The sequence below is a fragment of the Geotrypetes seraphini genome, chromosome 15, assembly GCF_902459505.1.
Source record: "Geotrypetes seraphini chromosome 15, aGeoSer1.1, whole genome shotgun sequence".
NCBI lineage: Eukaryota > Metazoa > Chordata > Amphibia > Gymnophiona > Dermophiidae > Geotrypetes > Geotrypetes seraphini.
The window spans coordinates 71,398,933-71,425,732 of NC_047098.1; the positions used below are offsets into that span (position 1 = coordinate 71,398,933).

Genomic DNA, 26,800 nt, shown 5'->3' on the forward strand with positions numbered 1-26,800 from the left:
TGATCATTGTAGCGTTCTGAACCATATGGTAGAACAGGTCTGCCCAACAATGACCAGCGTTTCACAGTGAACCCACCACTACTTCGAAGGTTTTCACAAGACCTTTATACTATTTCCTATTATTGGGCCTTCTCCCTCCCTCCCCCTCACCACGCTTTCTAAAAGTGAAGTTCTCTCTCTCAGATGGGCCCTGACAGGGAAGCCATGGTCACAAGTTGCACACACATGGCTACCCCGAAGCTTTTCCTCTGATGCAACGTCCAGTTTCTGCAAGATATCATCAGAAGAGAAGCTTTTCGGCAGCTGTGCACGTTCAACTAGTGAGGGCCACTCAGAGAGAGCTTGGAAAAGCACCATGAAGGTGAGGGAAAGGGGAAGAAATGCAGGACAGCTGCTCTGTTTGCCTTCCCCTAACGCCGGTGGGCCCCCTGATGTTTTCGAGCCCGAGGCACGTGCCTACTGGGCCTACCCTTTAATAATAATAATAATTTTATTTCTTATATACTGCTACTAGTATTTAAGCCCGTTACATTAACGGGTGCTAGAATATATGTCTGTCTTTCTTTATTTCTGTCTCTCTCCCTCCCACTGTCTTTCTTTCTGTCTGTCTCTCTCCCTGGCTCCCTTTGTCTGTTTTTCTTTGTCTCTCCCTGCCCTTGTATCTTTCTTCTTTTCTTTCCGTCTCCCTCCCTCCCACTGTCTATCTTTCCTTCTATCCCTCCCCCTCCATTTTTCTGTGCAGCAGCAGCAGCATTTCCCTCCACCCACCCCACTTCCCTGTGCAGCAGCAACAGCATTTCCCTCCCTCCCACTTCCCTGTACAGCAGCTGCAGCAGCATTCCCTCCCCCTCCAATTCCCTCCCCCTCCAATTCCCTCCCCCCACAACACTTACCTGTGCAGCAGCAGCGTTTTCCCCTACCCCCCCTTTCCCTTCCCGTGGTCTGGCCAGCTTCCTTAGTCCCTTCCCTTCCCGTGGTCCCGACAAACCTGCCGACTGAAGCAGCATCCGCAGCACTCTACACACACTGCTTCGGGGCCTTCTACTGCCCTGATTTACTCTGGCACGTCCCTGATGACATCATCAGAGACGCAGCAGAGCAAATCAGGGCAGTAGAAGGCCCTGAAGCAGCGTGTGTAGAGTGCTGCGGACGCTGATGGAGTTGGCAGGTTTGTCGGGACCGCGGGAAGGGAAGGGGGGTGGCAAGGGACTAAGTGAGCCAGTCAGACGACGGGAAGGGATAGGAGAGTCAGACCGCAATGGGAGGGTCAACAGTCGGGACCGTGGGAAGGGAAGGGAGGCGGCAAGAGACTAAGTGAGCCGGTAAGACGGCGGGAAGGGATGGGAGGGTAAGACCGCGATGGGAGGGTCAACGGGGGTTCGGGTGCTTTGAGGAGAGGTGCGCGAGGTGGGGGGGGTGCCGACGAAGAAATTACTTACTGTGAGTGAGGGGGGAGCCGGCAAGACCACAGGGACCGTTTTATGTGCGCATTTGCACTCCTGCCTGCCATAGACATATGGATCACAGATCACGCCGTTAGGAGTGCGAATGCGCGCTTAGCGTTTTATTATAGTAGATACCAGAAGTTCAAAGCGGTTTACAACAGAGATACATACAGTCAGTGATTGAGATACAAGGTAAAAACATTCAATCTGATACAAGGTAGAAACATTCAATTTGATTCAAGGTAAAAAACATTCAATCTGAAATACAATTACAGCTGAAAGAGTACATCAATTAAATCAGTTCAGCACTAATTACAATTTTAATGTCATTCCATAACTTTTCAGGCTCTCTTTCTCCTGTATCAAGAGAGGCAAATTTGTTGTCTAGTTTTATCCAATAGTCTGATGGAATGTTTTCAAAGTCGTATTTTGGGAAGTCTCTAATCTTCTTGTGAAGCTTTACCTGGATTTGCATGTCCAAAGCTCGTGGTCACTTCCACAATTGGCTCCTGGTTTAGTTCTTGCAGTCAAAACTGCAGATTTCCATCTTTGTCCTATACAGTTGTAGTTGATTTTTCCTTTAAGAAATTTTAATATGTTTTACAAGACAACTCTTGAATAGCAAAGATTTAAATGATTAATACATTTCTTGAAAGAACCAATTACATACTTGAAATGAAATGAATATAGTGGAAAAAACCATTTATCCTTCAAATTAGAAAAAGATATAGAAATTACTTATACAAATCTCTCTCAAGTCCTCTAAAAAGAGGGGAAAATAAGGCACAATTCCAGAACAAAAAAATGATCAAACTCTACTTTGGAATGGAAGTACCAAAGGCTATAATTTATGGAGTAGATGAGAGGCAAGAAGCATTCGAGAGTCCAAAAAAGAACTTAAATGTTGAGGCCTAAAAAAAATTATACTTCACTGATTGTAATTTAACAACACATTTACAAGGAAAATTGAGTCAAAATAAAACACCTAATTGCATAACTTTAGGATGTAACTTCAGAAAAGCCTGATGCTGTCTCTGGGTCTGTCTGATGAAGAAACATTTTCAATATCCAATCTCTATCAGGTTGTAACACAAAATCTACTATCAATGTAGCAGTTTGCACCTCCAAATTTTCATTCTCAAGTATGTGAGTTAAGTTTAGATTATCAAAAACTGTTGCTGATCCTTCTGCAATTAGTTGTTCTGTAGAAACCATTTTTGTTCAGTTGCCGAATGGCTCGGGTACCAGTGGAAGAAAGCTCTTCCAGAGATGCAAAACAATGTCTACGCATAGGTTGTTTCAACTTTGGAAAACGGTCAAAGTCCCTTGGACTCATGTCTAGACTGTAGGGAGCATGAAGTAACACCTCCCAGCCCTATTTGCATAGTTTTTCAATGATGAACTCCATTTTCCCCATGACCAAAAAAATTTTGACGAGCTCAATCAAAAGTCAAAAAATGATGGTTTTTGCTTATGATCATGAAGGCATCATCATCACAGACAAAGTTCCACGTGGAAGAAGAGTCACAGCAGTGTATTATCGTAATTGTTTTGCAAAAAAAAGCGCAGAAAAATGCACAAAACTTGATCTCAGTTGCTCTTGGCTGGGCCACTCATTCTTCACGACAATGCTCACCCGCAAATGTCAGGAAATTCTTTTTCACGGAGAGGGTGGTAGATGCCTGGAATGCCCTCCCGAAGGAAGTGGTGGAGAGGAAAATGGAGATGGAATTCCAAAAAGCATGGGATAAACATAGAAGATCTCTAATTAGAAAATGAAGAATGTAAATTAAAGAGCTAAGGCAGGTACTGAACAGACTTGCACAGTCTGTGTCCCATTTGTGACAATTTGGTGTAGGATTGGGTTGGGGAGGGCATCAATGGGAATTCCGCTAACTTGGAACATGAGGATGTTACTGGCCAGACTTTATGGTAGATATCCTGCAAACAGGATGGTTGGATAGCCTGGAGTGAGCTTGGATGGCAACTTCAGCATTTGGAACCAAGGACAATACCAGGTGGATTTTACAATCTATGACCCAGAAATATCAAAGAAGAGACAAGTTAATTTAATCATGCATTTTTAATGGGCAGACTGGGACTGTTCAGGTCTTTTTCTTTCATCATTTACTATCTTACTATGGTTAAATTGCCTGTTTGGGGCTAACCGGTCATTTTCAGTGGGACTTAACCTGTTAGTACTGAACTCAAAACCAGCTATTTTGGTGGTTGTCCAGGGCAAAGTTAGCACTTGGCTGCTTGAATGCTAACATTCAGAACTTAATGGGCCATCAATAGGACTGCATAAAAGTCAGTTCAATCTTGATATGGTAACCCATAGCTGGTTAAATACTGAATGCAAAACTTAACTAGCTGTATGTTAGCTGGCTCTGAAAGCCTGGAAATTTAATGCCTGTGCTTGGACATGACCTAGCTTTGAATTTCCAGTTTTAGCACTGGCATTGGTGAACAAAAGGCTGAGCGCTGCTGGCTGAACCTTGATCCCAAAGTTATTGTGTTTTTCATTGGTGCTAAATGATGGAAAATATATAGCTCAAATTCATTGAGAGAGGCTTGTATATGTTCATGGGCTTTATAAAAAATGGGGGGCAATCTATCCTTAAACTTACAGTAGGACTTCATTAATCTCCATTCAGCAGAGAGCTAATTTGAAAGAAGCCAGTTGGGTGGTGATATATTTTACCATTGATTTTTTTTTGTTGTTGGAGAAACCCTTGTTCTTCTTCCCACAGCAACATCCATTGATCCTTCTTAACTGAAATGTTTAAAGTTCAATTTAACATAGTAAAAGGCTTCTGAAGGGACTTGCTTCCATTGATTTTATGTCAGAGTTGAAGAGCTGAACACATTGAACCTACAGGGTAAAGCAAACATTGTATTACATAACCACATGACACTGAGTAAACAGTTTTTTGTTTTGTTTTGCTTCAGAGGTTACAATAAAAGCACTTAAAGAAAAAATCAGGGAATATGAACAGACCCTGAGGAATCAGGCAGAGACCATAGCTCTTGAAAAGGAACAGAAGTTGCAAAATGACTTTGCAGAGAAAGAACAGTGAGTAATGCTGAGTTATGTTATTTTCTCTCTGTAAAGATTGTTTCACTGCTCATGGTACTGAATAATTCTTTGTATTTAATGTTTGACACCGTAAACAGCACCAGTACTAACATCTCGTTCTGCTTGCTGACATTGCCAAGTCGTGTCCCAGGCATGGAAGCATGCTCCGCCCTCTGCTGCAACGTCAGATGCTGAGCTTTTGTTTAAAAGCTGATCTCATAACGGCGCACAGCCATTCTGTGAGCCATTTAAGGCACATGTCGAAGGCGTGCGCTTTTGTGTGGCACATTGACGTTAGGGCTTCTTAGACCGCTTGGAGCATCTCTGGATAATTTGAGTGGTAATTTGAGTTGATAAGATTTTATAATTTGATTGGTTCGTGTATTTTTTGAAGATTTTATTGTCTTGTCTAGTTTTAGGCCATATAAGGGAAATTAGTTCTCTGCCTTTAGCTCTATTACCTGTCTATTGTCATCTACAAAGGACTTTAATTCTGGTTGTGTATTTTATTCAAGCTCCACTCATACGGACAACAATGTTCCTCACAATATCAGGGTTCATACGGGTAGCTGTAGGCAATCCAAATTTTACCAAAAAAGGAATATATAATTAAAATCTCTTTTGCTGTCCAATATTAAAAATCTTTCTGGGTCTAGGTTTGATGTTGTTCAGTGTGCCTATCTTTTTTTTAAGTCAAGGTTTTTTTATTGAAAAATTTTTCAAAAGATAAACATACAGATGAATGAAAAACAAGAGTTATACAAAATACGTAATATAGTGCATGTACAAACCAATATCTGAACAAAGCGATCTCATTATAATCTGGAATAAACTGTAGTTGTATAACTCATACACTTAGAACAAGTGAAAATACAACTCAACAGCATGAATAAAGAAAAATGAAAAAGAGGAAGAAAGGGGAAAAGTAAAAGGCATGACAGAGCCAAAGAAATCAAGAAATAGGAATACTGAGGAAGATTCTTAGTGAGTTCCATCTGGTTTGAAAGCGAGAGAATCTATTGGTGGCTTTAGCTAAGTAAGCTTCAGTGCGATAGGTAAGACAGACTGAATTCCACCATTGAGTATGTGACACCTTAGTAAGGTCTTTCCAGTTGCTAAGTAGGAGCTTGAGAGCGAGGGAAAGCAAGAAATCTATCAGGTAAGCATCATCCTCCGAAAGTGTGTCCTTCAGGGCAGTGGATTTGAGAAGTAACATTTGATAATCAAGGGTTATATTAAGGTGGAAAATGGAACAAATAGTATCCCAGACAGCACTCCAAAAGGAGTGTATTGAGGAACAGGAAAAAAGGAGATGTTTTAAAGAGCCCTCCTCTTTATGACACGTCCAGCAGTTTTTTGAATAGGAGGGATTTATGTTGTAGGATTTGAGGGGAGTCCATTGGGCCCTGTGCAAAAGAAAAAACATGCTTTGGAGGACGGATGCCGATCTGGAGGTGTGAAAGGTAGAGTGGAAGATGCGAGACCAGTCATCCTCGGAAATGGTCTTGTTTAGGTCCTGTTCCCAGGATCGTAAGAGAGAAAGAGATGGGTTAGGAAAATGGGATTTGAGAAGTTTATAGAAATGGGAGGTGGTATGACCAGCATCTAAAAATTGGTTGGAGAGAGTATACAGAGACGGTATACAATTGGAGCCAGGAGTAAGGAAACCTGATTTTGTTATGGAGGAGCGTAGTTGCAGCCAGCGATAGAATTGTGATTCAGGAAGTGAAAAGGAAGTCATTAGTTCAGCAAAGGAAAGCCAAGAACCATCAGGATGACAGATAGAATCTATAGACCAGATATGTTTGGCGAACCAGGAGGGCCATGCAATAGGTTTTTTATCTATCAGAAATTGACGATTATTCCATAAAGGATAAAAAGATGATTTACACCAGGGTATGTCTAGATTTTTATCAAGCTCTGTGAAAACTTTGTAAGTGGTCGTAATAAGTGGGTTATAAGGAGAATGCTTAAGAAGGGTGGAGCCCAAAAGTCTCAGTAGCGGATAGGGGCGCATAAGAGCTGTTTCTAGGGAGAACCAATTAGGAGGATCGGAGACAGTCGAGGGGGAAAGCCACATTGCTCCTTGCCTCAGAATGAAAGCCTTATGATAGCAGCGAAGGTCTGGGAAATTGACCCCACCAGATTGTTTAGGTGACTTCAATTTTAGCAGTGAAATACGGTGCGGTTTATTATTCCAAAGAAAGCGGAGCATAAGGCTTTCTAGCTGTTTGTAAAGAGGTAGGGGGGAACATGAGGGGAAACATGTTAAAGATATAAGTGATTTTGGGAATTACCATCATTTTTAACGTATCCAGCCTCCCCCACCAGGAAAGATGTAATGGGGACCAAGAGGCTAATGCATCTTTAATCTGAGAAAGGAGTTTGGCAGCTATAGCTTGAGAGGAAGAATTGATGTCCTTTTCAAATGGTAAGCCTAAGTATTTTATGCCTGAAGTAACCCAAGTAAAGGGATATGACGTGTTGATGAAAGGAATACAGGAGTTATTGAGGGGCATTATTTCAGATTTATCCCAGTTAATTTTGTAACCAGACATCGTGGAAAAGAAAGAAATAAGATGACCTAGGGAGGATATGGAGGACTGCGGGTCAGTAAGATACAAAAGAACATCATCAGCATATGCTGAGATCTTAAATTCCACATTAGCAATTGTAATACCCTTAATACTTGGGGATTGCCGGATGGCTGCGAGGAGAGGTTCAAGAGCAAGGTTAAATAAGAGAGGGGACATAGGACAGCCTTGTCTAGTCCCTCGGGATAGTGTAAATGGGGTTGAGGCGTCGTCATTAACAATCAACTTAGCCATGGGGTAATGGTATAACAGAGAGATCATATGGGTAAACTGTTGGGGGAGGCCAAAATGAGACAATACACAAAAAAGATATTTCCACTCCACCCTGTCAAAAGCTTTTTCTGCATCCAGGGAAACTATAGCTGAGGAGTTGGTGTCTGACAGGGCGGAGTGGAGGATATGACATAAGAGTCTAGTATTATCAGCACCATATCTTCCTTTCATGAAGCCCACTTGGTCTCTATGAATCAAGCTGGGCATGACTGTTTCCAATCGCAAAACCAAGAGTTTAGCAAAGATTTTGTAATCCAAGTTTAGAAGTGAAATAGGACGATAATTCTTCACCAGTTGAGGATCACGATTTGGCTTTGGCAGAAGGCTGATTTTTGCTTCTAAAAAACGATGAAGGCTGTCAGGAGAGTCAATTAAATGTTGAAAGTAGGTAAGTAGGTGCGGTGATAGAAAAGTGGAGAGAGATTTGTAAAATTCAGGAGGAAGACCATCAGGACCAGGAGCTTTAGCAGAAGGGAGCGAAGAGACAGCTTTGGTGATTTCTTCTAGAGACAAAGGTCGACTCAGGGATTGCTGTTGAGAGGCTGTGAGGGAAGGCAGATCCAGAGAATGTAGAAATTCCGTGATGTGGAGTTCTGTTGAGGAAGATTCGGAGGTGTACAAATTTTCATAAAAGGTGCGGAAGTCTTCCAAAATATCCTTTGTAGTAGTATGAAGGTGGCCAGTAGCGGTTTTGATATGAGTGATCCGTTGTTTAGAATGCTTACCTTTGAGATATGTGGCCAGGAGATGTCCAGATTTATTAGAGGATGCATAATATGTTGCAGAGCGTCAAAATATTGAGGCAGAGGCAAGAGAACTAAAAATTTCATTATACTGAAATTTCAATTGTTGCAACTTCTTGTAAGTGGAGGAATCAAATTGGTGGTAAAGCTGAGTTTCATAAATATGAATGTCAGATTCAAGTTGGTGGAGGGTTGATTTCTTTTGTTTAACCCTTTCAGGACCATAAGGATCGTAGGCCAATTTTTGTGGTTTTGACGACATTTTTATGGTAAAAAGGGCTTGCAGATGCCAAAAAATTGATTTTTTTTGTGAAATATCATTATTTTTTTTAAAAAAAATCACACTTCTGGCTTATGGACAGTGTGGCAAGTGAATCTTCTCGTCAATCTGGCAACGACGCTAATGAATGAATGTCGGAACCAGTTTGTTTACATAAAGGCAGTATCATATGGAATCCGTACATATCAAATTTAGAACTGTAGACTATCCCAATCAAAATTTATAGGATTTTAAAGTTATGGGACAAATATGTCCCTTGGTCCTGAAAGGGCTACGGAGAGAAGCAGCAAAGCTGATCGATTCTCCTCGCAGCCAGGCTTTATAAGATTCCCAGACAAGGGAAAAATCAGAAACAGAGGAGAGGTTGTTGAGGAAGAAGATCTGAGATTCATGCTTGATGTGGGAGATAAGAGTCATCTTGTAAAAGAAAGTTGATCAATCTCCATTGTCTTGATTTAGGAAGGTTAGACCAGTTCAAAGAACAAGAAACAGCTGCATGGTCCGAAATAGTGATATCATGAATTTTCGCAGAGGTGGTGATGGTAACAATGTCCTTAGAACCCATGATGTAGTCAATCCTTGAGAATGAGTGATGAGGCGCAGAGTAGAACGTAAAGTCTTTGGAGATAGGGTGGAATATCCTCCAAATGTCGGACCATCCATAAGTTGACATCAGGTTGGTGACCGACGATCTGACTCTGAGTTTGGAAGGACGACAGTGTGAGGATCTGTCAATGAATGGGTCCAAGGGGAAGTTGAAGTCCCCAGCGAGTATGGTGTCTGTTGACAAGAAAGAGTTGCAAATAGTGTGAAAGGATTGAAAAAAGGAAGGGTCATCAGCATTAGGAGCGTATATGTTGAAAAGTTTCAGAGGTTTTCCATCAATGGAACCGTCAAGAAAGGACCAGCGTCCTTTAGAGTCAAATTTGTGAGAGGAAAGTTGGAAATTGAGGGATTTACAGAGCAGAGTGATAACACCATTTTTCTTCCCCGAAGCCGGAGCGGCAAAGCAATGTTGTATCCAGCCTCCAGATTGACCCTTGCAACAAAATTTGCAAACACGATTTCCTTCAATAAACATTGGTCTCTTTTAATAATGTATCTGCAATCACTGCCAAGCAGTGTTTAAAGATATTTTTTCAACTTACAGTGATTCTTTCTGTCTTTCTTGTTTCAAATGTAAGCATGCAAATAAATATTGTACTTCTACGCTCTATACTGATATATGTACTTATGTATTGTGAAGCTCACTGATGTTCTGTTATAGTTCTTTGTTCTAATGTAACTTTTTGAAAACTCAAAATAAAATTTCATGGAAAAAAAAAGAATATCTGTCTGCTATCCCTGGAATAACACCTGTTACAGTAAGTAACTGTGCCTTCTCAGCAGACAGACTCTGGATCTAGGCGAGTGGATCCTGTCCACAGCGCCATTTCAAGCCATAGTGCGGTGCTAGAGCTGGCACTGCTTTGGTCTCATGGCCACAGCAAAGAACAAGAAATTGGATTGTTTATTCAGTCAGTCGAAGATCCAAGCCCAGAAGCGAGGATCTCGGCACTCTAGTGCAGCCATGGCCTCAGGAGATTCTCCTATATGTCTTTCCTCCCTGGCCCATGATAAGCCGAGTCATTCAACAGATCACGGTCAATCCAGGCTTCGCCATTCAGGTAGCTCCAGATTGACCTTACAGACCGTGGTACACGGATCTGATGCGTCTTCGTACCGGTTGCGGCCTTCAGGTGTGTGCCCATCCAGACCTGCTTATACAGGGTCTGGTCTGCATAGAGGTCCTACTACTACTACTATTAATTATTTCTATAGTGCTACCAGAGTCACAAGGAGTAAGAAAACAGTCCCTGCTTAAAAGAGCTTACAATCTAAAAAGGCAAGATAGACAAACAGGATGTCATAGATATAGTTAAGGGGAATGGATGCTTTGCTCTTATGGGATGGCTTTTGAGCACAAAACTTTAGAACAGAAAGGCTATTCTGATCGTTATTCACACTCTTCTGAAGTCTAAGACGTCATCCACAGTTTCTGCTTGCTCCAAGGCTTGGAAGACTTTCTAACATTGGTCCGCTCAGCACTAGATGAACCCTTATTCGGCTCTGATCTCTGTGATTCTTACCTTTCTGCAAGCTTTACTTGATAAAGGCCTCCCTGTAGCATCACTTCGGGTCAAGGTAGCTGGGCTCTCTTGTTTTAGTGCCCGGGATCTTTGTTCCTTGTTGGCATCTCATCTTGATGTCGTTAGATTTCTGAAAGGGGCTCTTCGCATCAGGCTGCAGGTTAAGCAACCGTTCCCTTCCTTGGACCTCAACCTGGTGCTGTCTTGCCTCACCAAGGCTCCCTTTGAGCCCCTTTGGGATGCTTCCCTTTTGGATTTGATGATCAAGACCCTGTTTCTGATAGTTGTTACCTCAGCACGGTGGGTCTTGTAACTCCAGGCTCTTTTTTTTAGGGAACTGTTCCTCTGCATCTCAGATACTGGGATTTCCCTGAGTTCGGTTCTTTCCTTCCTGCTGAAAGTGGTTTTGGCTTTTTCATGTTAATCAGGAAGTGTGTTTGTCTGCTTTTCAGCCTACTGTTTACAGAACGCAAGATCGCCTTTTGAAGAACTGGATGTGCGCAGGATGCTTCTTAACAAATTTTGTCTCTTTTACTATCTGATTGTGCTAACCCGATTCACAAAACAGCCCACCACATGTTTTTCCCCTCAATCACCCATTTTCCGATCTGGCCATGCAAATTAGCTAAAACCCCATGCAAAGTAGCCAAGTAATTGATGCACTAACATTGCTTGGCTATTCAAAAAAAGGGGTTTTAGCGATCAGAAAAAAACAACAGGTCTGTCTATTTTTTTCCAATGGCACATCATGTGCCAAAAGTCCTGATTGACTCAAATGGCTAACGTCTGAACCAGTCAGGCCTTAGGTACCTCCCTCTGTATCCAGGATACTGAGGGAGGTCCCTTAGGCATCTGAACAAATCAGGGTCTTTGGCCCCTACCTATGCATCACATGATGCACCGGGGAGGGGAAGGCCCTGTCATTAGGACCGGTGACCTGAAGCAAGAGCCATAGAGTTGGCTTCCTGCTTCCAACTTTTAAATAAGGTACAGGGAGATTTGTGGGGGTGGGTTGGAGAATCCGGTGGCAGGAGGGATTGGGTATCCCTCCTGCCATTTGGGGGAGGTGTTCGGGGGAGCGAACAGTGGCTTGGGGGCCTGGTGCGGGAGGGAGGGCATGACACAGGGGTTTTCTGCCTGGCAGGAGGGAGTGGGCATCCCTCTTGCCTATTTTTGGGGAAGGGGAGGGGATTTGTTTGGGGGAGAGGGCAGCGCTGGGGTGGGGGGCTTTTTTCTTTTTTTTTAATGGGGCAGATTGTGCATGTGTAACACACACACAACATCTGAGCCATTTAAAAAAAAAATAAAAAATAAAAAAGCAAGCCCTAACTGCAATGACAGGAGGCTGCTTCTCCTGTTACTGCTGTTAGGGCTCTGTGCATGTGCCAATCTCTCATTGAGCGATTGATTGGTAGCTTTTGAATGCAAACTGCTCGAGAATCGGCAATCCAGTCGATATTTTTAGTGCATCTAGCCCTATGTTTATCACTAGTTTTAGCACTGAGGAGAAGTTAACAATTAAAGGAGGGTGTCCTATTCAGGTTTTTTTTCACTGTTATGCTTCTTTTCTATTCAGAAAGTTGCATGAGATGCAGATGTCTATGGCTTCCAAGCTTGAAGAGGCTGAACACAAAATTCAAGTTCTGCAGACAGGTTTGCTATTTTTCCTTTACTTTCTCCTTCAACTCTCTGGTCTTTTTACTCTTTTTTTCTTATATCCAAAATGACTTAATTGCAAGAATTTTCTCTGGTTTCCTTTCAGAAGGGTTTGTCACACAGTAACTGAAACTTCTGTCCAGTGGCCTTAGAAAAGCCTTTGAGGTGGCAGCTCTGTAGGCATTAATCATAATTTGTGGATTTGTTCTTTTCTTCTTTCTTTCCTACCAACCCAGATTAAAAAAGAAAAAAAAAGTTCCTGTCTCTTGTTTGGGATTTTAATATCTAGCAGTTTTATATCTGGTATTTTTGAAGAGTGATATTCACAATACTTATTCAATACTGATGTGTCAATGCGGATAAGTGTCTTTGAATAGGGTTAATCATTGATTTTGAGTAACTTTTAGCTGGATTATGCCACTGAAAATCATTGGACCACCCTTGTGCTATGGGTGGAACAAAAGGAATTCCTGGACTTAACTTGTTAGCGATGAGATTTCAGTTTGACATTCAGATAGTTATCCAGATATAGTTATAACAGCAAAAAGGCTTTTATACTGAATATTATCACCATGCTAAACATCCGGATGCTTTTCAGCCAAAGCAGCTGGTGTTTTTTTTTTTTTTAAAAGAACCCTCCCCCCACATTGGCCTCTTATTCTGTAGGTTGAAACGCTGTCCATGCTATATTCATAACTTACAAACCACAATGAGAGTCAATGCTTTAGTGTTCAGTGTAGCTATTTTATTTTTTTAAATTATTGTTTCATCTTATTTCACAAAAACAATCAAGGTGCGTTACAAGTTTTAAAATAAATTTATATTTTTATAATAATTAGAAATATAGAGATGTGAGAGGCAATTTTCACAGCACGTCTATGCTGTGAAAGGTACATAGAGGTATAAAATTACCCTACTAAATTTTAGACACAGACACTTATACCTGATCTGAAGTGCAAATATACTGCCTAATTTTTAGCAAATAACTTTTTATTGAAACATTTCCATGTTATAAACAATCGCTAAAATACAAACAATGATGTGATCAGCATTCTCAAAGTGTAGATCTGCAACCAACCAACAAAAATGAGGTATTGTATAATAATTATTATCCCAGGACAAGCAGGCAGCATATTCTTGACTGATGGGTGACGGTACCGACGGAGCCCCGGTACGGACAATTTTAGAGTGATTGCACTCTAAGAACTTGGAAAGTTCTGGTAGACCGCACCGCGCACGCGCGAGTGCCTTCCCGCTCGACAGAGGCGCGCGGTCCCCAGTTTCTTAGTTTCCGCGGAGCTAAGAAGACGCGTTTCTTTCAACGGCTGTTGAAAGTTCTTTTTTCTACTTAATATCGCCTTCCCGCTCGCGTAAACCCTTTTGGAAATTTTATTTCCGTTGTTTCTTTTCTTTTCTTAAAAAAAAACAACTTAATTTTTTCTTCAGTTTTCGGTTAGCCCCGGCAGGGCCTATTGCCATCATCGAGGCCTCGGCCTTCGATTTGGCAGAAGCCGTATTCACTTTCATGCCCCCTCAACCCGGGTTTAAAAAGTGCCAGCGGTGCGCTCGACCAATTTCACTGACAGACCCACACAACTGGTGTCTGCAGTGTCTTGGTCCTGACCATCGAGCGTCTACCTGCTCCCGCTGTGCGACTTTAAAGAAGAGAATACTTAAAAACCGCCAGATACAGCAGCAGTTATTATTCGGCACCGAGATGTCTGATTCCGCACCACCGGCACCGACGTCGGCTCCATCTCAGTCGGCACCTACTTCTTCGACACCGCGCGATATCGCGCGATCCCCGTCATAAATCTCTCCCTCCCTTATCCCTCCCCCCCAGTCCTGTGCCCTTCATACCCTTTGGAATAATACTAAAACACTCCCCACACTATATATTAACTTGATCAAAGCTATAATGTCCAAAGGAGATTTGGTTCTCGCTTTGAATTAAAGAACCTAATTCTACTTTTAATCTTTGCTATGGATTTTAGTAGTTTCTCCTTTGTCTATCATATCTTTTTTTTATTTCTCTGTACCTCAATTCTGGCATTTATGTAAAACACTATGGGGCTCATAATCAAGACAAAAAAATGTCTAAAAAGTGGCCTAAATGGGTACTTGGACGATCAAAAAGCCTGATCGTCCAAGTACCCTTAACCAAAGCTGGTTTTAGACTTATCTAAAACCAGCTTAGGCCTTTCCCCTGCCTCTAAACACATAGAGCGAAAAGAGGCATTTTTAGAGGTGGGGAAAGGGCGGGAGGGGGGCTGACCTAGACATAGCCGTACTGCAGGTATAACCAAAGGTTTAGGCAGGTTACCTAGTCAGCACATATACGTTTTGACTTAGACCAAGTCTAAACAGGTATAAGTGCCGAAACAGGGGCCGCTGAGCTGATCGCGGCTGCTGCGATCAGCTCAGCGGCCCCAGCAACCTGCCACAGGAGGGGCCTAAGGGAGATGAGCCATCTCTCCTGCCGCAATCTTTGCTGGGGGGGGTGGATCCGGTGTTCATTAGCAATTGCACCAGATGCTGTCAATGAATGGCTAACCAAATTTTTCAACACGCTGGCAGCTTACCACACCAAAAGGCATAGCCTTAACTCCTTTTCCAACTCCTTTGACTTTCAGACATAGAAACATGATGGCAGATAAAGGCCAAATGGCCCATCTAGTCTGCCCATCCGCAGCAACCATTATCTCTTGACCTTTATTCCTTTTTGTTTTGTTTTATTTATTACCTTAAAAAAGTAGACTTAACACAGTTACCACACCAGTTCATTGTGTTGCAAATTTGTACTATTGTTGGTGATGGTGTTTAACTTTTGTTGTTAATTACAACATATGAATTATCCAAGTATATGTACATACCAGCTTCCTGTTTATTTACAAATCAAGTATTGTGCATATATGAGTAAGGGCTAGATACACTAAGCAAACCGATCGTATACCGATCAGTTTGTGACCTGATTTTCCTCCCACCCGATTCACTAACCTCTGTGCCGATCCAATTCCGATCTGTGCATGCAAATGAGGGGAAATGGCATGCAAAGTAGGAAGGACGTGATTTCACTGACAAAATTCAGGCACACAAACTGGGCTGGCCAATTGAAGAACAAGCGACTGCTGAGAACCAGTCACTTGTGTAAAAACTCTGCTCTCTGCCCTGCTCAGTCCCAATTCTCCTGTCTTTTTGCCGCCCTGCTCAGCCCTGATTCTCCTTCCTTTTTGCCGCCCCTATACTCTCCTGCGCTGTCTCCCTTCCCTGCAGCGCAAGCCTGTGGTTTTAACCTGCTTTAAACCCACGGGTTAAAACCACGGGCTCACGAGTAAAAGTAAAACAAAACATGGACAGCAAACGCATGCTCAGACCATCTACAGGAAAAGAAGATGGTCTGCGCATGCGTCGGGATCACAGTTGGTGGGGGTGGGGAGGTGTTCCTCCGATTGCCCCCATTTGAATATTGTCCCGTCGTGAATTGGTCAGCCTGCCACGGATTGGTCATGATCGGGCAGGTTAGCGAATCGGGCCCTAAGTTTGCTCCTGGCCCTGGATCTGGACCCACCACCAACCCCTCAACCCTATCTCCAGCCTTTGTTTGTCTACCAATTAAGAGCCCTTCTTATCTCCAAATAAAGCTTTCAATTTTTGTCTTGGTTTCAGCCTTGGAAAAGACTCAGACAGAATTGTTTGACTTGAAAACAAAATATGATGAAGAAACTACTGCAAAGTAAGTTTTACAGTGCTCTTTTCTTTAAGCTATCTTTATATGATTGTTGTTTTTTTTCATGTTATCTCCGATCAAAATTATTTGCAATAGAGATTTCATGGAAATCATTTAAACTAGAAATATGCTATTTTTGATAAGAGCAGTCACTTTCTTTAGTTGGGTGAAAGTTCCCAGACTTATTTGCAGACTGGCATTGAACATGTTATTCCACACTTTGACTGATAGTTTGAAGTCTTTCTTCCTTGCCTCTCTTTTCCTTGAAATTTTGAATCGGGATTTATTTTTATGTTGCTCTATCTTACAATTTATTGCATCTTGAAAGTATTCTACTTGATCTAAAACATTTGCTTCTTCTCTCAGAGGTATATGATTGGAAATAAGGAGGTAGAAAAGAAAAAGGTTACAATGGTGATGTAAGCAAAAGATCAATTATAAATAACAAGTGTTGTTAAAAAGAAAATTAAAAGGAGCACAGTGAAAGACAAAATATAAAGTGACCAGAATTTAAGTGAGGAATTATAAAAACTGTTATCAAAGTGACTAAACAACACATCTCCCTCAAAACCTAAGATAAACGAAAGGATCACCTGAAATTGAATCAATATGTGGAGGGGCATTTTTGAAAAAAAACATTCAAGTCCAACTTGGACGTTTCCAGCTGAACTTCCAAAGTTGGAGGAACAAGAATGGCAAACTGCTGAACATCCAAATATAATTTTATTTCTTAAATCATCTACTTAGATGTTTTGGCCACCCCATTTTCGAACAGAAAACCATTCATTTTGAAAATGTCCTAATCGTTTGGACGTGGGTGGGGCCACATAGACAACCCGACAAAACAAAGGGACACCTTAGAAGGCACTGCTGTGAACATCACATAAAGGGTGGCAGCTGTATATCTCACCATAACTCCCTTATAATTTAGTGTGAGCCCCCCCCAAAACCTATTATACCCTCCTATGTACTACCCCAAAAGCACTTATGGCTGCAGGTGGCACCTATAGTCCCCCCCAACTTAGACAACAGAACTCATTATTAGCATTCCGTAAATCGGTAAAGACCCTCCTCTTCAATTAAAGATCCCCTCTGTCTCTCCCCCCCTTAAGCCCCACCCTCCACTCTCCTATCTCCTTCCCGAAATTCCAGTATTACCCTCTCTTACTCTTTCCACTAAAAAATTGCACCTATACGCTTATAACTTTCCTTACATGAAACTACTGTATTTCCCCCCTCTCTCTCTCTGCTCAATCCCCCTGTATTTAATTCTCTCCAAAAACTATAAATCCAACCACTAAACCTGTTGTACTACTTATATGTCTAGTTACTCCGCATTATGTATGTTCAATTGTAAACCGTCCTGAGCTACTGGGAGGACGGGATAAAAATCTAAATAAATAAATAAATAAATAAATAAATAAAAATATTCAGTTCTTAAGAAATGTTCACATATCAATGTCAAATCTTTTTTTTATTTATCTCTGGGGGAAAAAAATGGTGAAATTGCAGGTAAACAACAAAAGTTTTCCTTGATTTACTCATGAAACAAAAGATATCCACCAAAATGTGTATTCTAACTGAGGAATAAATTAGGACACCCTAATAGCTAATGTTACCCCCTTTGGCTGAAATAACTGCAGTGAGACGCTTCTTGTAGCCATCTACCAGTTTCCGACATCGGTCTGAGGAAAGATTGGCTCACTCCTCAATGCAGAATTCTTTCAGCTGTGAGATGTTTGAGGGGTTTCTTGCATTTATAGCCCGTTTCAAATCACCCCACAGCATCTCAATGGGATTAAGATCAGGGCTTTGACTCAGCAACTCCAGGACTCTCCATTTCTTAGTTTTCAGCCAGTCCTTGGTGGATTTACTGGTATATTTTGGGTCATAGTCGTGTTGCAGGGTCCAGTTCCACTTCAGCTTTAATTTTCTTACAGATGGTTTCTCATGTTCCTCATGCACCCTCTGATACACGGTAGAATTCATGGTGGATTCTATGATGGTGAGCTGGCTAGGTCCTGCTGCAGCAAAGCATCCCCAAACCATGATACTTCCACCTCCATGCTTCACAGTAGGTATGAGGTTATTTTGCTGGAATGCTGTATTTGGTGTACGCCAAACATGTCCTCTTTTCTGGTGTCCAAGTAATTCAATTTTATCCTCATCTGTCCATAGAACACTATTCCAGAAGTCCTGATGTTTGTCTACGTTCTCTCTGGCAAACTTCAGTCTGGCCTTGTTGTTTCTCTTAGAGAGCAAAGTTTTCCTCCTAGCACACCTCCCATGCAAGTTAAATTTGTGCAGTCTCTCTCTGATTGTAGCGGCATGCACTGTCACATCAACAATAGCAAGAGCCTGCTGTAGGTCCCGTGGAGACTTCTTTTAGCATCTTGCAATCTGCTCTGGGGTGTCAACTTGCTTGGATGGCCAGACCTTGGGCATGTTGACAGTTGTTTGGAAAGTCCTCCACTTGTACACTATTTTTCGGACTGTGGAATGGCTAATGTCAAATTCTTTCGAGATCTTTTTAAATCCCTTAACAGACTTATAAGCTGCTACAATCTTCTTTCTGAAGGCCTCAAACAGCTCTTTTGATCTCACCATGGTGTTCACTCTCACCACAGCAGTCATGAGCACACCAAACTAAATGTCTGAGTTTAAATAGGGCAAACCTCCTTCAAAATGCTGAGTAACGATGTTCTAATCACGTGCACCTGATGTGATAAGCCTGTGTGTGATTTGAGCCACTCTAAGTGGGAAGATATGAGGGGGGAGTCGTAATTTATTCCTCAGTTAGAATACACATTTTTGTAGCTATCTTTTGTTTTATGAATAAATCAAGGAAAAGTTTTGTTGTTTACCTATAATTACATCACTTTATCCCAGGACAAGCAGGCAGGTTTTCTCACTTATGGGCGACGTCATCGACGGAGCCCGGATGCGGACACCTCGCAAACAGACTTGCTTGAAGAAACTCCTTCTGCGCCTACTGCTTCTACCTAGAGCCTCATCAGACCTTAGCCATTTGCAGCGGCTCTTGCTTCAACTTCATCTGCTGTATCTTCTCCTGTGAATGTGGATTTGGACAAGATATACTATCAGATTGACAAACTAAGAAGTGACAAATCCCCTGGACCAGATGGAATTCACCCGAGAGTGTTAAAGAAGCTTAAGGTAGAAATCTGAGAACTATTACAATCCCTAGCTAACATGTCAATTAGAACCGGGCAAATACCAGACGACTGGAAGATATTGAATGTCATCCCAATCTTCAAAAAAGGATCGAGAGGAGAACCGGGCAACTATAGACCTGTGAGTCTTACGTCGGTTCATGGGAATATGGTTGAAGCACTAATTAAGGATAGCATAGTACAACACCTGGATAATCATGACCTGATGAGAGCTAGTCAATGCGGCTTCAGGAAAGGGAAGTCATGTTTGACGAATTTACTTCAATTTTTTGAGAAGGTGAACAAACAAATTAATAGCGGAGAACTAATGGATATAATATACTTGGACTTCCAGAAAGCGTTCAACAAGGTTCCACACGCAAGGCTTCTGAGGAGACTACAAAGCCATGGAATAGAAGGGGATATACTAAGATGGATAGGAAAATGGCTGGAAAACAGAATGCAGAGGGTGGGTATAAATGGGAAGTTCTCGGACTGGGAGAAGGTAACAAGCGGTGTGCCCCAGGGCTCGGTTCTTGGGCCCATCTCATTCAGTATCTTCATAAATGACCTGGAAGAAGAAACAACAAGTAATATAATCAAGTTTGCAGATAACACAAAACTATGTCGGGCAGTTGGGTCACAAAAGGATAGCGAAGAACTCCAGAGAGATTTGAACCAGCTAGAGAATTGGGCGGAAAAGTGGCAGATGAAGTTTAATATAGAAATAATGCAAAGTGATGCACCTGAGTAGAAAAAACAAGGAACATGAATATAAAATGTTAGGTGTAACATTGGGCAAGAGTGAACAAGAAAAGGACCTGGGTGTACTGATAGACAGGACCCTGAGGTCGTCGGCTCAATGTGCAGCGGCGGCAAAGAAAGCAAACGGGATGTTGAGCATGATAAAAAAGGGAATCACGAGTAGATCGGCGGACTTCATAATGCCGCTTTACAGAGCAATGGTCAGACCACACTTGGAATACTGTATCCAAAACTGGTCTCCCTACCTAAAGAAGGATATAACACTGCTGGAGAGGGTGCAAAGGCGAGCCACGAAGCTAGTAAAAAGTATGGAGAATTTGAGCTACAAAGAGCGCCTCGGATAACTGGGATTGTTCACCCTCGAGAAGAGAAGACTGTGAGGGGATATGATAGAGACTTTTAAAATACTAAAAGAATTCAACAAAATAGAGCAAGAAACATCGCTATTCACATTGTCAAATGTGACTCAGACAAGAGGTCATGGACTGAAACTGAGGGGCAACAGGCCCAGGAAAAATGTCAGGAAGTTCTTTTTTACACAGCGAGTGGTGGACGCTTGGAATGCTCTCCTGGAGGAGGTTGTGACGGAGACCACCATTCTAGAATTCAAGGGCAAGTTGGATGCACACCTTCTTGCAAATGGGTAAACAAGGTCTTCATCAGGGAACACCTAGCTTAGCCTCCACGTGTGCGGGTTGCCGGATTAGATGGACCTAAGATCTGATCCAGTGAAGACATTTCTTATGTTCTTATCTAAAAATATTTATAGAAGTAACTGCCAAACATGTTCTTATCTAAAAATATTTATAGAAGGTTGCCAAACAAGTAGAGAAGGCCTCATCCAAGGCAAGGCAAATGATGGGATGTATCAAGAGAAGCTTCGTCAGCCACAAGCCTGAAGTCATAATGCTACTTTACAGAACCATGGTGAGACCTCATCTGGAGTACTGTGTGCAATTCTGGAGGCCACATTACCGTAAAGATGTGCTTCAAGCCGAGTCGGTCCAGCGGATGGCCACTAGAATGGTCTCCGGACTCAAGGGTCTCTCATACGAAGAAAGACTGGGCAAATTGCAGCTCTATACTCTAGAGGAGCGCAGGGAAAGGGGTGACATGATTGAGACATTTAAATACGTCACAGGACGTGTCGAGGTGGAAGACGACATCTTCTTTCCCAAAGGACCCTCGGTCACAAGGGGGCACCCGCTCAAACTCAGAGGAGGGAAATTTAATGGTGACACCAGGAAGTACTTCTTCACAGAAAGGGTGGTGGATCACTGGAACAAACTTCCGGTGCAGGTGATCAAGGCCACCAGCGTGCTCGACTTTAAGAATAAATGGGACATCCACGTGGGATCCCTACGAGGGTCGAGCTAAGGAACTAAGTCATCAGCACTCAGACTTAATGGGGTGGGTCAGTAGAGTGGGCAGACTTGATGGGCTGTAGCCCTTTTCTGCCGTCATTTTTCTATGTTTCTATGTAACTACATGTATATGTATATTTAGGGTATGATTTTTGTATAGCAGGTGTGCATGTATAGGTCCCAAATAAAACTGAGATGTCTCACTCCCAGGATTACACATGTTGGTTAGGTTCTGGCTACTTGTGAGAGTAGGATGAATTTTACATTTAAAAAATGGCAAAAAAATATATGGTAAAATGCACAGGGTCTTATATGTATGTGTCGCCACTTATACAGGTTGTAAAATGCCAGTTATCTTGCAAACTTACACATAGAGCATACGATAATAAGAGCTACTAAACCACCTTATCTGATCTCCTCTTTCACAGAAGTCTTCATTTCTATCATACCCCCTCATCAGAAGTCACTATCAATTCCTTGCCCCTTCCTAATCACAATTCTCTCAATGAAGTCACCATCCCTATCAGCCCCAATCCTACCATCACTATCCTTATAAGAGGTCCCCCTGATTGGCATCCTCTCACCACAGGAAACTCCCAGAAAAACCTCCCCCCCTCCTCTAGAGTCAGTCTCTCTCCTTGAAGAGACCTCCCCAAACTATCCTTCCAATCTGATTCCCCTCTGCAATGCATCCCCTTTGGAATCCCCCTCCCATTCTTTACATCCCTGGGCCCTATCTGGAGGAGATCCTGGTAGTAAAGTGCTCTCATCCTGCCTGGCCTTGTAACCAATATGGCACCATTAGTGGTCAGCCATCTGAAAACAGGTAACATGCACCATTTTGGTCCTGGGGAATGGGGAAAGCTGTTAGGAGAGTTGACTTCTTGCGGGGGAGAGACTGATGGGATGGTGAGGACATGTCATTGGGGGGGGGGGGGGGTGAATATAGCATAATAAGACATCTTACTGCCATTTGTCCTACAGAACATGTGCTTAATTTCCAGCATTTATGTTTTGGGCAGACATAGAATGCATATGTAGATCTTCCTGCGGCACTCCACTGTTTACTCTCCTCCATTGAGAAAAATGTCCATTTAACCCTACCCTCTGTTTTCTATCCGATAACCAATTCCTTATCCACAACTGAACTTTGCCACCTATCCCATGACACTTTAATTTTCTCAGGAGCCTAGTGAGACCATGTATAGGTTAAAAAGGGTGGGAGAAAAAGGTGAACCTTGCGGGATTCCGCAGGGTTTGGTCCATGATTGCAAGTAGGCTTGGTCACTGACGAATTGGTAGGATCGGTTTTTCAGGAAACCTTTGAACCAGTTTAGTACTTGGCCCGTGATACCGATAGCATCCAGGCAGCTGAATAAGATATCGTGGTCCATCAGCTCAAATGCACTGCTCAGGTCGAATTGGAGTATTAGTGCTTGGTTCCCTGTGCTAAGTGTGTGGGAGATGTGATCCACAATGGAGGCTAGGGTGGTTTCAGTGCTGTGGTGTATGTGGAAGCCTGATTTATATTTGTGTAGTATTGGGAATTTATTTAGGTAGTTTGTCAGGGCTGTGTTGATCAGTCCTTCCATCAATCAATTCTCTTATTTGTGGCCCCATAAAAATGCCTTCCTTTAACTTCTGAGCACTTATGAAAGGAAATTTTTCATATAAATGGCAAAATCCTTCACCTTCCTTGTTCATAGCCTTAACAAAGATCTTCATAAGGCCTAGCTTTATGTGAAGAGGTGGCAGTAGCACTTGTTTCGGATCGAAAAGAGGATGGTGAATTATATTTTTTTCTTCCAACAATATCCAAATTATTACGAAGTGGCCAGTCTTTAAAGATGTAATGGGATCCTCAGTCTCGCTATTCCACTCAGATAAAACAGCAGTACTTTGTGTAGCCCAACTGCAGACCAAGTAACAATGCAATGACCTTTAGATCAGCACAAATTTGCCACTTGTACTCACTGTACTTAATATGATCTAAGAAGAGCTACAAATTTTCATGTTTCCTTCATATTGACGTGACCAATAGGAATAGACTTAGCTTTGATGTATTAATGAACAAGCACCATTCATTAGGGCCATAACTTTGACCAAACTCTTGGAATAATCCATTTACATCATGACAAAATGTCAATGAGTCTGTCATAGAGAAATGTTCCACGAGGGCTAGGACTGGCCGCTTACCTCGTTCGTTACATCAGCCTTTATTTTTTCTATGTCCCGGCCTCTTACCGGGTTCAAAAAGTGTAGCCAGTGCGGCAAGGCCATTTCAATAACCGATCCTCATAGTCGGTGTATTGCTTGCCTGGGTCCTGAACATTGCCCCGATGCCTGTTCGCACTGTGCTACCCTTCAACCTCAAGCCCTTCGCAGATGATGTGCCAAGCTTCTTCAACTATTTGGCACCATGGAACCATCTGCTGAGAGGGTCTCGACCTCGGCTTCAGGGACGGCCTCGACTTCCAAGACCTCAACCCCGACACCCCATCTGCCTCCACCAAGGCCTCGACCTCGACATCCCCAGTCTCGAAGGCCTCGTCGGCAGTTCCTCAGAAGTCTTCCTCGGTGGGTAAGTCTCCTGTCTCTTCTTCAGGTACCACTCCTAAGAAGCCTCCAGAGTCTCAGGCATCCCAGACCATGTCCACGGTCCGGCCAGCCTCTTAGAGACCTCCAGCTAAGCTTGCCTCCAAGCATCGGGAATACTCATCCTCGAGGTCGCCCTCCTTGGAGCGCACTGCTGCACCTTCGAGACCTGATTCTTTTGTCTCAGTGCCCATATTCGAGGACATGTTGAAAGCCATTCTGACCACTCAGATTTCCTCGGTCGTGGCTCAGCTCCCCCCGGCCTCGACCCTGCTTCCTACGAGCCAGCCAGAGCGGCAGTCTGAACCCCTGTGGAAGCACCTCGAGGCAATCCTCGGAAGTTTCTACGTTTCTCATCCAGTGACTCTTCGCCTACTTCTCAGACACAGTCTCCTCCACCTCGATCGAGGCATTCGAGGCATCTCACTTCCAAGCTCAGTCAGGAGACTTTTCTACAGCAGAAACTCTCTCCTCATCCGGATAATGAGTCATCTATGCCTCGTTTATCAAAGGCTACCGAGACTTCTACTAAATCTAAACATAAGTCTCACAAGGCTATTACACCGGCTGCTTCTCCTTGCAGTCCATCGAGATCGAAGACTCCTCCATCGAGACCGATTCCGAGGGAGCCTTCTCCTCCTGCCTCGACCCACTCTGTTTCTCGAACCCCGGGAACTGCACCATCGAGGTCTTTGAAGCACAAGCACTCTCTAACTCCTCCTGTTGCAGGTAGTGGAGCTTCTTCAATCACTGTGCGCCTGGATTATGAGCCTCCTCCTCAGTATTCCAGAGAGGCTTCTCCTTCCTATTCGGTGGTTCCTAAGTTTCGCACTCCTTCTCCTGAAAGTGCCTCGACCTCGAAGCCTGCCTCTTTTGCCAGATTTGTCTTTGACATGGGGAAAGCTCTTCAGCTGGATCTCCACTCTGATTCCAAGTACACTCCTGAATACTTGGCCGACATGGAGCTGCCTCATCCACCCAAGGATACCTTGAGGCTTACTATGACTCCAGTATTGAAGCAAACTTTCTTCAGGAATATGGAAACTCCTTATTCCATTACCGCCATTCCATCCAAGCTGGAATCCAGGTATCGCACAGTACCCTGCAAAGGCTTTGAGAAATCTCAGTTGTTTCACCAGTCCTTGGTTATGGAATCTTCTTTAAAGAAAGCTCAACCATCTAAGCTCTACGCTGCGGTCCCTCCAGGCAGAGAGTGCCATACCATGGACAAGTTTGGCCGCAGGCTATAGCAGAATTCCATGATGGCTAACAGAATTCTAAATTACAACTACACTTTTACTGCTTATTTTAACTATTTTCTCAAATTGATGCCTAAGTTCTACCCGGCTCTTGAGGAGCAGTGGCTTCCAGAATTCAAACAGATTATCAGAACTCTGTCTCAACTTCGTCTCTTTATGCTGCAAGCCACATACGATGCCTTTGAGGTTTCTTCCAGGGTCTCTACTTTTGCAGTAGCCATGCATCGCCTAGCTTGGCTTCGCATTGTTTGATATGGATCCCAATTTGCAAGACCATCTAGCCAACTTACCTTGCCAGGGAAATGAACTTTTTGATGATTCTATTGAAGCTTCTACAAAGCGTCTCTCTGAACATGAGCGCTCTTTTGCTTCCCTTATTTGGCTGAAGCCTAAGACTCCTCCTGCTTGGCCATACAAACAACCACCACGTCGTTATGCTCAAAAAACGACGCCAGCTTTCTCTAGACCTCCGCCTAGAAGGCCTCCACAGCAGCAACAACAGCAGAAAGCTCAGACTCCTGCTGCGGCTAAACCAGCTCAGTCTTTTTGACATTCCAAGTCTGAGCATATCAACTTCCCTTCATCAGACTTCTCTTCTGCCAATAGGAGGTTGTCTTCACCTTTTTTATCACCAGTGGGAGATGATCACCTCAGATCTCTGGGTTCTCACCATCCTTTGGGAGAGATACTCACTTCACTTTCTTTAGGTGCCTTCAGATCACCCTCCAAGAGAGTGTCCTTCAAATTTGTCACAACTTCCCCTTATTCAGGAAGCTCAGGCTCTTCTTCGCCTTCGAGTTGTCGAGGAAGTTCCCTCAAACCAATGGGACATGGGCTTTTATTCCCGTTATTTTCTAGTCCCAAAGAAGACGGGGGATTTGTGACCCATTCTGGACCTCAGAGCCCTCAACAAATTTCTAGTCAAAGAGAAGTTTCAGATGCTTTCTTTACCAACCTTATATTCCCTGATGGATCAGGGAGATTGTCTATGCTCTCTGGATCTCAAAGAGGCTTACACTCATATCCCAATTCATCCAGCCTCTCGCAAATATCTACAATTCCGGGTGGGGAATCTTCATCTTCAATACAGAGTTCTTCCTTTCGGACTCGCCTCATCCCCCAGAGTCTTCACGAAGTGTCTGGTGGTGGTGGCTACAGCCCTCCGTACCCAGGGTCTTCAAGTTTTTCCATACCTGGACGACTGGTTCATCAAGGCCCCCTCTCAACAAGGGGTTATTGCAGCGACTCAACAGACTATTATGTTCTTCCAATGTCTAGGGTTCGAAGTCAACTTTCCAAAATCCCAGTTGACCCCATCTCAGTCTCTTCAGTTCATTGGGGCCACTCTGGACACTGTCCAACTCAGAGCGTTTCTCCACCACGTCGGGATACCCTCATTCGCCTTTGCCATCAAGTGTCTCATCTCACATCAATTTCAGCAAGACAAATGAAGGTTCTGCTCGGTCACATGGCTTCTACAGTTCACATGACACCTTTTGCCAGACTTCACCTTCACATACCTCAGTGGATTATAGCATCTCTGTGGCAACAAGCTACCGATCCACTTTCTCAACAAATTACAGTAACTCCTTTGTTGAAGCAGTCTCCCCACTGGTGGATGCTCTCTTCCAATCTTTGCAGAGGTTTGCTGTTCCACACTCTCCTTCATCAGATGGTTCTCACAACAGACTTGTCAACCTACGCATGGGGAGACCATC

General features: G+C 43.1%; 1 protein-coding gene across 5 annotated transcripts in view; it reads left to right on the forward strand.

Moving 5' to 3' along the window:
• The window catches only part of CUX1 (cut like homeobox 1), a 401,081-nt gene that overhangs the window by 98,385 nt on the left and 275,896 nt on the right, over positions 1-26,800 (forward strand). For all 5 annotated transcript variants that reach the window (XM_033921595.1, XM_033921599.1, XM_033921597.1 and 2 more), the window contains exons 6-8: positions 4,398-4,521; positions 12,120-12,196; positions 15,866-15,932. In XM_033921595.1, coding sequence (XP_033777486.1) covers positions 4,398-4,521; positions 12,120-12,196; positions 15,866-15,932 — 268 coding nt within the window. The remainder of the gene's footprint in view (positions 1-4,397; positions 4,522-12,119; positions 12,197-15,865; positions 15,933-26,800) is intronic.